Here is a 14,998-nt window from a genome sequence, read left to right on the forward strand (position 1 = left end):
TTTTTTTTTTTTTTTTTTTTTTTATACTTTGTCGCTGTCTCCCGCGTTTGCGAGGTAGCGCAAGGAAACAGACGAAAGAAATGGCCCAACCCCCCCCCCATACACATGTACATACACACGTCCACACACGCAAATATACATACCTACACAGCTTTCCATGGTTTACCCCAGACGCTTCACATGCCTTGCTTCAATCCACTGACAGCACGTCAACCCCTGTATACCACATGACTCCAATTCACTCTATTTCTTGCCCTCCTTTCACCCTCCTGCATGTTCAGGCCCCGATCACACAAAATCTTTTTCACTCCATCTTTCCACCTCCAATTTGGTCTCCCTCTTCTCCTCGTTCCCTCCACCTCCGACACATATATCCTCTTGGTCAATCTCTCCTCACTCATTCTCTCCATGTGCCCAAACCATTTCAAAACACCCTCTTCTGCTCTCTCAACCACGCTCTTTTTATTTCCACACATCTCTCTTACCCTTACGTTACTTACTCGATCAAACCACCTCACACCACACATTGTCCTCAAACATCTCATTTCCAGCACATCCATCCTCCTGCGCACATCTCTATCCATAGCCCACGCCTCGCAACCATACAACATTGTTGGAACCACTATTCCCTCAAACATACCCATTTTTGCTTTCCGAGATAATGTTCTCGACTTCCACACATTTTTCAAGGCTCCCAAAATTTTCGCCCCCTCCCCCATCCTATGATCCACTTCCGCTTCCATGGTTCCATCCGCTGACAGATCCACTCCCAGATATCTAAAACACTTCACTTCCTCCAGTTTTTCTCCATTCAAACTCACCTCCCAATTGACTTGACCCTCACCCCTACTGTACCTAATAACCTTGCTCTTATTCACATTTACTCTCAACTTTCTTCTTCCACACACTTTACCAAACTCAGTCACCAGCTTCTGCAGTTTCTCACATGAATCAGCCACCAGCGCTGTATCATCAGCGAACAACAACTGACTCACTTCCCAAGCTCTCTCATCCCCAACAGACTTCATACTTGCCCCTCTTTCCAGGACTCTTGCATTTACCTCCCTTACAACCCCATCCATAAACAAATTAAACAACCATGGAGACATCACACACCCCTGCCGCAAACCTACATTCACTGAGAACCAATCACTTTCCTCTCTTCCTACACGTACACATGCCTTACATCCTCGATAAAAACTTTTCACTGCTTCCAACAACTTGCCTCCCACACCATATATTCTTAATACCTTCCACAGAGCATCTCTATCAACTCTATCATATGCCTTCTCCAGATCCATAAATGCTACATACAAATCCATTTGCTTTTCTAAGTATTTCTCACATACATTCTTCAAAGCAAACACCTGATCCACACATCCTCTACCACTTCTGAAACCGCACTGCTCTTCCCCAATCTGATGCTCTGTACATGCCTTCACCCTCTCAATCAATACCCTCCCATATAATTTACCAGGAATACTCAACAAACTTATACCTCTGTAATTTGAGCACTCACTCTTATCCCCTTTGCCTTTGTACAATGGCACTATGCACGCATTCCGCCAATCCTCAGGCACCTCACCATATATATATATATATATATATATATATATATATATATATATATATATTTATTTATTTATTATACTTTGTCGCTATCTCCCTCTTGTTTTTTTTTTTCCAAATGGAGGGACAGAGAAGGGGGCCAGGTGAGGATATTCCCTCAAAGGCCCAGTCCTTTGTTCTTGACGCTACCTCACTAACACAGGAAATGGCGAATAGTACGAAAGAAAAAATATATATATATATATATATATATATATATATATATATATATATATATATATATATATATATATATATATATATCTTTCTTTCTTTCATACTATTCGCCATTTCCCGCGTTAGCAAGGTAGCGTTAAGAACAGAGGACTGGGCCTCTGAGGGAATATCCTCACCTGGCCTCGTTCTCTGTTCCTTCTTTTGGAAAATTAAAAAAAAACGAGAGGGGAGGATTTCCAGCCCCCCGCTCCCTCCCCTTTTAGTCGCCTTCTAAGACACGCAGGGAATACGTGGGAAGTATTCTTTCTCCCCTATCCCCAGGGATAATATATATATATATATATATATATATATATATATACATGACAGCTTGAGACTGAGTGTGAACAAATGTGGCCTTTGTTGTCTTTCCTAGCGCTACCTCGCGCACATGTGGGGGGAGGGGGTTTTCATTTCATGTGTGGCGAGGTGGCAACGAGAATGAATAAGGGCAGACAGTATGAATCATGTACATGTGTATATATGTCTGTGTGTGTATACATATGTATACGTTGAGATGTATACATCTCATGTATATGTGCAATATTTCTTTCATACTATTCGCCATTTCCCGCATCATCGAGGTAGCGTTAAGAACAGAGGACTGGGCCTTTGAGGGAATATCCTTACCTGGCCCCCTTCTCTGTGCCTCCTTTTGGAAAATTAAAAAAAAATGAGAGGGGAGGATTTCCAGCCACCCGCTCCCTTCCCTTTCAGTCGCCTTCTTTGACACGCAGGGAAGGTCACAATGTGCACATGATCCAGTATATGCTAATAACCAACAGGAAATGAAATACAAGTTCCCAAGTGCACTTTCAAGTAATGATCACACATGGGAAATACAAGAGTGAGACAGAAGACGTAGAACAGTCAGCTGATGTATGTACAAAGAAGAGACATAGCTACGACACCAGTGGCATGCATTATCTTCAATGTTGTATCATGTATATATCCTTTGTTTTTACATGCATTTCTTAATTCCATGTCTTTACATGCATTTCTTCATTCCATAAAAGGGAAAGATAACCTGAATGATGCTCACCCTCCAAAACCTTCCACTTCAATTTCTTGACAACACATATGGGGAATCAAGCCTAACATTACTATGACTAACAAATTGATAAACTGATTCAATCAAAACTATGAGTAATGTTAATATTATCATAGTACTAATATCTCTACAATCAACAATACTAAAAATTCTACCTGGGGACACTATTGTAGTTCATCATGCATTAATAAAATCTTACCTTCTTGGTTAGCTTAATAAATTTTGAGGGCTGCTTCTTAGCCGTGAAGAGCCATATTATGCACATAATCAGCACTCCTTCCAGTGCCAGGTGGTACGGGCCAGCCTGTCCAGAGTTAGAACTTGGTTAACAGAGTTTGTAGCAACATCAATAAAATTCTTTAATAAAGTATATGAAAGGATTAAGCAAACCGTAAAATAATTGTTTCTGCAATATTTTTTAGTACATTTTTGGATACCAAAATGTAATACAGCAGTGTGTGTAATTATAATAATAATAATAATAATAATAATAATAATAATAATGATAATAATAATATATATATATATATATATATATATATATATATATATATATATATATATATGCGTGTGTGGACGTATGTATATACATGTGTATGGGGGTGGGTTGGGCCATTTCTTTCGTCTGTTTCCTTGCGCTACCTCGCAAACGTGGGAGTTATATATATATAACAACTTGCAAAGACTGTGGAGTGTTAATAAAGTTCATCCACAGCTTATCCAGCCACTAAATGCTCTCAGTTCAAAGGATGAGAAATAATTCATGCAGACAACACACATTTATAACAGAGACAATAAAAAAGCTGCTGAAGGTCTGATACTATAGTACAGATAACTGTAAAATCAGCTAATCCAAACCATAATGGATTATGCAATTATGCAAGAATCAATTACTGACATAAGCTTGGATGGGTGAGAAAAGTTTTCCTTATATCCCCAAATGCAGAAATGAATAAGTACAAAAATGCAAACAGAATTCTTCAAACTTAGAAATCTGGAGTTTTGTCAAGATCGTCAGAATTCTGTTTAAATGTATACATATATTATTCATCAATCCTATCCAGTTTACAAGTACCATGATGCTGTAAACAAACCTAACTTGAAACAAGAAACACAAGAAAAGTACACCAGTATAATGACTCAAATCTGACATACTATTGACCTTGGAATCCAGTTTTGGTATTTTTCTGGTTTTCAGACACTAAAATCATTAGCCTATCCTAAGCTTGGTTCCATGAATTGCCTATTCAGTAGCTAATGTTGAGTTTAAGATAAACATGACAGACTATATGCACTGTAACCTCTTCTGTCCAAAATTATTATAATCTAGCCAATTTACAATTTTGGAGTTTCTGGGTCAGATTTTTTAAAGAGGTATGTGAACCAGAAAACAGTGTCCAGCAATATCAATAATGTAGTTCCATGTGTGTCAAGCTAGTACACTAGCGCCCTCTTTCCAACAAATTACTAATTATGTGATCAATTTAGTTATATCAATGACGGCATAATAACACCCGACCTACCTACGCCGACATGCCAGTTGGAAAAACCCCCACATCGAGCAGGAAAGAAGTCACCAAGAGTCATGTTTGATAATCTTTAGCAGAACAACGTGTGTAAGAGTAATCCAAAAAAGGTGTCACTAGTGAGAGGCAGAAAAGCCCCTTCAGTCCTACGGTAGCGCCTCCATGAATGACACAAGGCGCGCCCCCATTCCATCAAACTACCTTCAGCCTCAACCGCTAGCCCTACAGTACCTAACAATCCATGGCCACCAATAAACCCTTAAAGTGCGTCAAATTATATTCAGCAACGATAACAACATCATGTGTGAACTACCATCTATCTCTGTGTTATCAAAGGCGATAAATATACCTGAAGTAGAGCCAGGAAGCTCTCGTATACATTCCACTGGGAGGCCATGGTGGCGACAGTAGCGTAGCAGTCCGGGTGGTGCGGCCCAGACCCGTCAGCTGACACTGCCCGAGATATCTTCTACAGAAACAGATTGAATTTAATGTAAGTTTTCAGCTCTGTATCTCATCTTGTTATCCTCATTCGTGATATGAATTTAATAATTTCTGTAATTACTGTATAGATTTATGTCATTTCATACCATATTCTCAACAATTTGTTTTAACCACATATTGATCATGCTGATCTCCATGACCATGCATGTTCATCCATGGTATTTGTATCTATATTTTACGAAGGAAAAATACGAAAATATCATAAATCACACTTAAAGATTACCGGTTTATCAATGTTGATAGTATTCCATTATTCATTTTTAGAGTGCATAATGTAACGGAAAAGTTTCAACTCTTCTGCATGTCCGCCAATAACAAATTTTCCCCTCATCGTATATCCAATTGGCTTGAGTTTATTAGGCAACATACAGTGAGCATATATATATATATTTTTCACCAGGGATATCGCATAAAGCATAAAAAAAACTTATTTCCAATGTGATCATCATACTGCACTCGGAAATGATAAAAAGAAATACAATGGAACCGCTGAAAATGCAAAATAGAATAATTTCATGACTAAAGATTAATGTTATAAGAAATGAGTACAGTTATAAGCATAAGTATCATTACTCTGTAATATACCCGCTTCTTGTAATTGATTTCGGTTGCTACTTAGTCCAGTGTATCTACATGTAAATTTTAGCAAGTTAGAGAAGTGGCTTGTAAGTACAGTAATGGGAAACTTATGGATCGAAAGGGTTTCTTATTAATAATTAGTTGAGGTGAAATTGCTCTCAATTGCATGACTGGACGAAAGCATTAATTGCTCTGCTGCATACAAGAAAACGGCAGAGTAAGTTACAGAGGGATGATTCTCCTTAGAGTAGTTTGGCCATTAGAAAAATAGACATAGTCAATATTGTAACACCTTTTATCATTTGTACAAAAATACGTGTGAGAAAATCTGTTTACACAACAAAAGTACAGAAATAAAGTAAAACAAATACTTGATAGTTTATCTGAAATATATCCAGTACATTAAAAAGATAGGATTGATTATGTATATATATATATATATATATATATATATATATATATATATATATATATATATATACACACATCTTTTTTTTTTTTTTTTTCTCAGTATATCTGTTTATCTAGTTAATCAATCGGACGCCGGGAAATAAGTAGGCTAGACAAAAACCAATTAACCAATCAGGCGACGGGACACATAGCTGCTAGATAAGAATGTAAACATAACATTCCTGGAATGTTGTTGTGTTGGTATAGGACAGGCATGATTGTCTGTGGTTGAATGGGAGTCATATAAAGGAACTGGAAGCATGAGAATTTTGCGTACTCAGCACATAAGATCTGAAGTAGAAATAAGTTGTGAACAACCATGATATAAGGCCATCAGTCATCCTTGAAATATATTTTAAGGGGAAAATATGGAGTCGGATTTTAGTTTGTCACCTTCAAATAAAAAGGTAAGTACTTTGGATTTCTTTAGCGCCTCGTATATTTCCCAAGCCGTACAGTGTCAAACTAAAGGTGTTCTTGAGAAATATGCAACTTTAAAGATTGTAGGTACTAATGATATTGTGTATATAGCTAGATTTTTTATTATCCTTTAGTGTTACTGAGTTCCTTAACATTAATATAGTCATCATGAAGTCATTTACTTTTGTCGTCGAGTTCATGTGTACCCTCATACTGTTAGGCTTCACATTGTTTTATCAGTAATTTTGAATGTATTTGAGGACCACATTTGAAATGAGTATTTTTTTTTTTGTATTTTATTTCCTTTTCTTGGTGAAATGATGATGTATTACACTGTATATATATTATACGAGATAGATTCAAACTTTGTGTGTTCCACTTTGTAAAAATAAAATCTCCAACTTTTCAAAATCTCAAGATGTTATGTTTCTTCTCACCCATTTCATTTCCTCTTTCACTACAAACTCACCAAAATTGATATTAGTTTGTTGTGGCAGCTGTATTGTCTCTGTATTTGAGATGACCACAGAAGTTTGAGCTTTTTGTATAATAAAGAAAATTGACCAGAAGCTCTCAGGCATTTAGATAACTTTTGCAAGGTGTTAGTTATTGGTAATACAGTAGTGTAGGTGGTGCGTGCATGTTTGCATGTAATGTCTGTACAGTTATGAATGTTTATGGTGACTTCATTTTGTCATGACTTTCAACAGATATCTCCCCGGAAAGGTCGTCGAGCAGCTGGGTTAGATGTTATGGGAGGTGCTGACGATCTGGGCCTTTATAACTCTCCATTAAAGTCCAAGTCACCTTCACCAAGGGTAAGATGCAAAGACTTTAGTAGAAATTGAAATTTTAAGTTTCTGAACTTCATTTATGGTATATGACTTAGTTGTGTAAGCATCCATTTAGCATAAACAGGTAAGTGCATGGTAAGAATATTATGAACTTTCAGCTGCACCATTAAATGGCACAAAATCCATCTATAAATTTGGAAAACTTCATTTTTCACTGTTACTTGAAACTAGTTACTTAAGGAAATTATTATTTTTTTTTTTTTTTTGTATTTGAGCCATGACTATGAAAACACAAATCTTTAGCTGATACCTAAGGTGAATTTGTTCTGAATGGAAGGAAAACTCAGAATTTCTAAGTCTCCCAGGGAGATATGTTACCGTATCATTTATCCAGAGGATGCTGTCTTCCAGGGTCTATATTTGAGCTCTTTTGCAGGGTACAGTCTCTAAAGAGGGTGAAATATTTCATCTTTAGATATGTGAATATATTGTCTCCTAAAAGATTCTAAGTCTTCTAGAGTCATATTTATATAATTCTCAACCCTCATTTCCTCTACAGGATGCCCCCACCTCAGGTCCTCCAGCAGGGCGGCGTGCTGGAGGTTGGGCCAACTCAGCCAAAACTGGGTATGGTAAAGATGTAACATTTTAATCGTTATGGGTTCTCTATTAAAGGAATACCTTAACATCTGTCCTTCAGCACTGTTGTATGATTGCATGGCACCTTTACTCCAGTCTATATATCCATCTATTTCCATTACTTCATTCCCAGTTTGATTGGGTAGATCAGTTACAGATAACCTATGCAACATAACTTACAAACACCCTCAACACAGTGTGTTAGAAATATGGACTGAAGCAGTTTTTTTTCATAGACCTATATGAAGTAGACAAAATGTCAACAGTTAAGTCTTAGTTAAGAATCCAAGTTATTTGCAAAAATGTTTTATCATATAATCCCAGGAGCCCTTGTTTCAGGACTTTTGCAGCTATGGTACACCCAGTAACAGGTAAATGATGAGCTCCTTTGGAGTGAGAAGCTGAAGAATTTTTTAAAATATTTTTTCTTGAATGATTTTTACCTATACAGCATTAGCCAGGTTTTCTTGTAGCTAGTTTGTCAAGGTTAATACAAACCATTGCACGGATTAAGCACATAATAGCCTCCTGCTGTTAAGAGAAGCCAGATGGTGGATATTAATTACGTTCAGCTGCTTTTGTTCTTTACATGTAAATGGAAGTCTGCACAGTGTGAAGTTTCTATATTTCTAATGAAATATTGTAGCTCATTTAGTCAATGCCATAACAGGTGATCCATACCTCACCTGCAGTTTTCTTATTCTGGTTAAGATACCTGAACTGTGTGTAGTTGAAATTATTCCTCAACAGGCAGTGATCCAACATCACAATAAGCTGACTGGTAACAGAGTAGCAAGCAGCAAGTAAAGTTGAGGTTTATATGCAACAGGTTAATTCTTCAAGTCTTATGTTATTGCCAAGTGAATAAACATTCATTTGTATGTCAAATCAGTCATCAATTATCAGTAATATGTTGATATATATATTTTTTTGGCTAGTATACCATCTGTTTTTAGGCTTTTTTTAATTCAAAATGTATGGATAAGAAATCAAGGCTATTGCATCTACCTTAAACTTCCCATAGGTTGAGAAAAGTACTCTCATACCACTCTTTGTTTTCCAGTGTACCTAAGATATTTTTTTAATGCATGTGCACCTTATGAGAACAGATAATAATTTTTTTTTTATATACTTCTAACTTCTGTTAACCAAATAGCAGAACATCATAACTGTTGAAGTAACTTTTCCATTCGATTTTTATGATGTATTTTCATATATAGTACTGATTTCATATTTTTGATTTATTTGTTATCCTATGTCTGCCATCCAGGGACTTTGGGCCACCACTTGAGGATAAAAGGTTTCTACGTGACTCAGATTCGGATACAGGTCAGTAACACCAGTATACTGTACCTCTACCATGATAGAAATGACTTTAGTAACTTATCAGACAGTTGTCACCACATTTTGGCATATTTGTACATCTGTACCCTTACTAGTACATTCTTTGTCTTGCCTTTCTATCATATTTTTTTAAGCTGAGGGCTTTAGTAATGAACAGAAATCCTTAGTAAGGTGAGACTTTAAGTGAAATATAAAAGGGCTGAGGAGATAAAGAGGTATGGAAAAAGTGGAAAACCTATCTTTTAGAAATGGACAAATCATAGCTCACAGGAAAACATGAAAAAATAAAGAATGAAAAAGAATGACTGTTCAGAAAGAATGGATTTCACAATCACCAATCTATGAGTTGCCAGTGGCCGTATCATAAATTTTTTGAAGCATTAGGTGATGGCAGGGGTACACAAACAGTAACTTCTCCAAACCAGAAAGTGGAGAAACACCTCCAGCAGTTCAGGTCAGACTTCCTTTGGACAAAGAAATGCTTTGCCTCACAGCAACATAATTTCAATGATTTTGGGCAGAGATGAAAGCTGAAAAGAAGTCAGAGGAAGGAGAGATTTGTGAGGTCCAATATGCCAGGTACCTACCCCAAATGACTTAAAAGATGACATTAGTTGAAAAGTGGATTGGAGGAATAGATAGTCATAGAGCAATAGGGGATGTATGCCTTCATTTCCAGAGCAGTAACCTCTAGTATGCACCCAATAAAGACAAAAAGTTTCTCCCCATAGAGAGGCAGTAATCTTCCCAAGAATAGTGTAAAAAGAATGTTTAAATTAATCCAGTTAATGTTATGGTGCCAATTCAGGTACATAGAGGGGTAGCCAGAGGAGGTATGGTTAGTTATGAGCTGTTTACACAAGTTTAATTACATGAACTTATCGAGGGCAAAATTTTGTAGTTATAACATAAAGGTGGAGTATGGGATAGGTGGTTGATAAATTGCTCCAGATCATTAAGAAAAAACATGAGGGCTTCATACCCAACTTCCTCTCCATCTGTTTCGGAGGACTTTATCCATTTTCTATGGTGTCTTTTGAAATCAGAGAAGTAGAAGACCCCAGTTTGAAAATGTTATGACCCTGAAAGCTGGGAGGCAAATCCTATACCAGATGATGTCCGAGTTTGGAGATTCAAGGTCCAAGAGGTATGCAGCGGACTTTTTGGTGTTAAGCATATAAACAGATTTGCACATGAAGGCTATTGGTGGTGATGTGAAAGGGGTTAATGAAAACATCTTTTGACAGTTTAGTCTTAATAAGATAAAAGGACAGGTAGAAACCAAATGGTATTCAACAGAAGAAAGTTAGTTGAAATTGCTAATGTTAGGTTAGTGAATGGGAGAAAAGAGTTATCTGTTAGAGAAGACTAGGGCTTAAGAAGAATGTAAAGATGGTTAGTAAGATTTAGTAAGATTAAGTAGGTTATATAATAATTAGGAAGATGTTTATACAAGCTTGGCAACTTACTTTTCATGAGACAGGAAGGCCATTTTTCCTTATACACAGGGATGTAAGATAGCCTAAAGCATTTTTTTTCATAATTAATATAGGATAGTATTACTGATCCAAGTACTTGGATTCTACATTTTCATGTTCTTTTTTTATTTCCACTGATACTATTCAAATGTCTTCTCAGTCATTCTTCTGTCTTCTTGTACTTACAGTACAGTTTAAGTGGTCTTCCTTGCAGAATATTTTATAGACATTTTGGTTATGTGTCTATGTTGACTTTCCAGAAATTCCTGTCATCCCAGACTTAGATGAAGTTGTAGAGGAAGATTTCACCCAGCAGATTGCTCAGGCCCCCAGGTGGGTACAGATATGAGTGTGTAGTATGCATGTATGAACATGTATAATACACACTCATCTTTACGAAGATTATGAACAACAAAATAAAATTGTGTTAGTGCCAAGTGCCATGCATAGTATACAAATGAGTGGAAGGTTTTATTATGCAGTAGCTAATGGTCTATTATGCCTTGAGAAGTTAGCAACAAAAACAGACAAACAATGGCCCTTCCTTAACCATGTATTCTTGATTATTCCTCTTTTGTCACATGACAATCATTTCTCTATGATCTTTTATTATCGGCTCTGTTGCCATATCCATCCTTGCATTCTTTTTTTTGCACTACAATGCAATTCCTTGTGTCAAAACTACCAAAATGCACTCTTAATCTTAACAATCACTCAACTTTCCTTCTAATTCAATTCTAACCTGCATCAGTTAACTCTATTCCTTGCACTTTTCAACACAGTCTTACGGCTCTTTCTGCATCAGGTTTCACCCCTTCCTTTACTGTAGTCCTCTCTCTTCCCACTTTTCCCTTCAAATTTGTTTCACTGAAAGTCAGAGCAGCCAGATAGTTTTTATTAAGCATACTACCATTCTATCCCTTCTTTTCATACTAACTGCAACTGTGGATATTCAGAAACTCCAGCTTAAGTCTTTCAGGAATAATCTCAGTTGTTTTTTTAATGTCCTTACATTTAGAAAATAATAATACTGGAGAGGCAGATTTCCAGTTTCCCCACTTCTTCCCCTCTTAATTACTTTCCTTTGATAATGAATCCTCTACCTGAGTGTAAGGAAAGCACTTAAACCATCATAATTTTCATAATGTTTTTCAAAATAACATTTTAGATGAAAGCATGTAAACATCATTAAATGGAAAGGTACACAGGGTTTAGATGCTAAAATAACAGGCATTTGTTAAAAACTTTTTGAATTGCCCTGATAAATGGGTGTCAGTACATCTGTTGCTTATAAGTGTTCAGTAAACGAATAAGATCTTTTTAGTGGTTGTCTATTTTCTAAATGTAGTGAAAATAGTCTAGTATATTCTTCTATTCAAGACAGAAATTCCTGTTAGAAAGTAAGCATTTACCAATATCTTAAATTTCCTTTATCTCAGTGTTGCTGTGAATCGAGTAGCAACATACAAGGAACTAGACTCTGACTTGTTGCGTCATGCTGCTTTCTCAACCTTGGATGATATAGACTTACGACTTCTTACCAACTGTTTGTCAAATGAAGCAGACATAAGAGAGGTTTGTTGAGTACTTTTTTATAACTTAAATCATCTTTATTCCTTGGAAAGAGATTCAGACCTACAAGAAAATAGCGATGGAATGAAGGGGAAAGGTGAAAGATATATAAAGTCTTTATAAAAAAAAGTGTTTATTAACATAAATGAGGGTCATAAGAAAAGGATGAATGAAAATCTGAGGGAGAGTAAACTGTTAGTAATAGGGTACATAAAGCCTAAAATTTAGATTCTATGAAAAGTGTTTACTTGAAAAGTATGAGTTTACTTGTGACCAAAAATGAAGTGTTTTAGAGGTAGAGTAAAAACCTGATGAGGGGAAATGCCGTAAGAAATGTGGGTATTGGTATGCGCAAAGTAAACTTTGTAATTAAAACTTCCAAGTATCCAGGACTTAAATTGATGACATGTACCAGTGAAGTACAAAGCTGTATGCTCTTGATCCTTGTGTAAATGTGAATGTTGTCAGATGTCTTCTACTGCTATGTGGTAGTATCTGCACCTCCCTGGCAAGTTTTAGCTTTATTTTTTAAATAGGTGTGCAAATGCCTTAGGAAATAACCTCTACATAATCTGAATGATTAAGATCATGCTTGTTTTTCATGGATCACCATATCTTCCATTATTACCATACAGCTCAAATGATAGTGTCCAAATGTGAATCACATGGAATTGTAAATGCATGTATATCACTTTTTTCTTCCTCCAAAAATGTTTTTATATTAATCTTTCCTTCAAAGCCTGATGTAGAATGGAAGTGGGATACAGTATTCACTGAAGTTTCATCAGAACTACGTAATGAATGGGACCCAAATGATGAAGGCAGCGAACATGACACCACCCAGTGAACTTCCAAGTTATGAAACCAATGAATGTCATGAACCATCATATTATAGCACTGTTGATGTGACACCTTCCCATGAAACACCAGATTATGATCCCAGTGATTGACTGACCTGTAACCCACAATGTAATGATGCCATTGAATACAGCACCATCACTTAACCCACCAAAGTAAGAAAGCAGTGAACATGATGCCACTCCCAAATTCCAGGTTATGTAGTCAATGAAAATTGAGACCACTATCTAATGTAAGGATAATTTGACTGATTATCTAATCCAATCTTTTTATATTCTCCCTTTTCTGTCGTTTTTCATAAGAAAGACTGTCTAGACAGATGAAGGTACACATATTACCTTGTTTATAAGGCTGAATGGAAGCAAGGAGTTGTGTAACTACAAGTTTTTGCAGGAGATTCTAGTCATTTATTCAGTTAAGGAGTGCAACTTCTGAATTAAACATAAAGGAATGAATATTTTGGTAGGAGCACTTAATAAACACAAAAATGATTGTGCCTTTAAAGTATTTGAAATATATTTTAAAAATTTACTGTATATTTTTATTATTATGCATGGGGAGAATGGAGAAAAAATATTACCCCACATGTTTCTAAAGATGACTAAGGGTAAGGAATAGAGGTCCTGAAAATTCTTTGCAGTACTAACTTTCTGAAAGTATGAAAAGATGAAGCTAAGTTGGGATTTTTAATTAAAGACTAGGTCATCTATTTCCCACATCATTAAGATGGAAAAAGCAAGCAAGCATCGGTATGGAAAAAAATACAATTCAATATACAAAAATATATGCACAACTTTTTTGGTTCTCAGAACAGAAAACCATAATGTAATGTTAACTTTGTACCATTTATCAAGGATCATACAAGTGATTTTTTTCTTATATTTTATAATTTGATTATACTTTGATGCTGTCTCCCGCGTTAGCGAGGTAGCACAAGGAAACAGACGAAAGAATGGCCCAACCCACCCACATACACGTGTATATAAATAAACACCCACACACGCACATATACATACCTATACATTTCAACGTATACATACATATACTTACACAGACATATACATATATACACATGTACATATTCGTACATGCTGCCTTCATCCATTCCTGCCGCCATCCCGCCACACATGAAATGATTTTTTCTTGTAAACTGCAAATTTTGAAAGGGATGGGAGATTTCAGTTTGCATGCTGAAGTATGTTGAAATGGCCAAGACACACTGTGGCACAATACAAATATGAAAGAAATCTTGGCATAGACAAGAATTTGAACGACAAAGCACTTAACATTCATGTTCAGCATTTCTCTACCCATGAAACTAAAAAAATATATGGTTTGAGATGCTAAATCAGCACATGCCAAAAGTACAATATTGTTTATTGCCTTTCTAATCTCTCATGTGATATTCCAACACCCTATGAAGCTGGTTCAATAATAAATTAACTGTATATATATCAAGGCAATGTGCCTTTCTTTTGTTTCTGTAACACTTGAAAGCTATGGCCTCGTCTGGTGAGGTGGTGCTCAGGCTGGGAAACAATCTTGCTTTCCTCTGCAGTGACATTTAATATCTACATGTATAAAAGCAACAAAAACAAGAAATGATTGTTTATAAAATGTAATATGACAGAGATGGAACAGCTAAAATGTATGCAAAAAAAAATATGATTTATGCAGCTATAGAGAGATCACCATTACATAACCTTTAGTAGTCAAAGATTAATTACATGCCATGTTTTATTAACTGTACATTTCACCAAACAGACTGTACAATAAAGTTTTTTTTCTTGCCATTATCATTCCTAACCATTTTGTTTTAGCTTTTCACTAATTTCACAAAATAAAGCTATTGTTTGCACCTTTTTTTGGCTCTCTGATCTCTATCATCTTACATTTAATAAATGCTTTTCATATCTTGTTAAAAGCAGTATTTACCAATAAGGCCCTAACGATGTTAAC

At 36.0% G+C, this 14,998-nt stretch overlaps 2 protein-coding genes across 3 annotated transcripts in view; one reads left to right on the forward strand and one right to left on the reverse strand.

The window, feature by feature from the left end:
* Spt-I (serine palmitoyltransferase subunit I) overlaps positions 1 to 4,889 on the reverse strand; it is a 23,809-nt gene extending 18,920 nt beyond the window's left edge. The window contains exons 1-2 of the mRNA XM_071666544.1: positions 4,751 to 4,889; positions 3,075 to 3,179 (exon numbers count right to left, since the gene is read on the reverse strand). Of these exons, the coding sequence (XP_071522645.1) occupies positions 3,075 to 3,179; positions 4,751 to 4,798 (153 nt within the window). The 5' untranslated portion in view covers positions 4,799 to 4,889. The remainder of the gene's footprint in view (positions 1 to 3,074; positions 3,180 to 4,750) is intronic.
* Positions 4,776 to 13,570, forward strand: IFT43 (intraflagellar transport 43). Of its 2 annotated transcripts, none has more exons than XM_071666552.1 (7): positions 4,776 to 4,894; positions 7,065 to 7,172; positions 7,708 to 7,775; positions 9,058 to 9,116; positions 10,870 to 10,942; positions 12,049 to 12,184; positions 12,921 to 13,570. In XM_071666552.1, exons 2-7 carry the CDS (start codon positions 7,107 to 7,109, stop codon positions 13,026 to 13,028), a joined length of 510 nt encoding a protein of 169 aa, XP_071522653.1. In that variant the 5' UTR covers positions 4,776 to 4,894; positions 7,065 to 7,106; the 3' UTR covers positions 13,029 to 13,570. The 2 variants fall into 2 exon arrangements, with proteins under 2 accessions (XP_071522653.1, XP_071522652.1); XM_071666551.1 differs by lacking the exon at positions 4,776 to 4,894 and adding an exon at positions 6,033 to 6,341.
* The last annotated feature ends 1,428 nt before the right edge of the window (positions 13,571 to 14,998 follow it).

The sequence above is a fragment of the Panulirus ornatus genome, chromosome 11 (genome assembly GCF_036320965.1).
Source record: "Panulirus ornatus isolate Po-2019 chromosome 11, ASM3632096v1, whole genome shotgun sequence".
Lineage (NCBI taxonomy): Eukaryota > Metazoa > Arthropoda > Malacostraca > Decapoda > Palinuridae > Panulirus > Panulirus ornatus.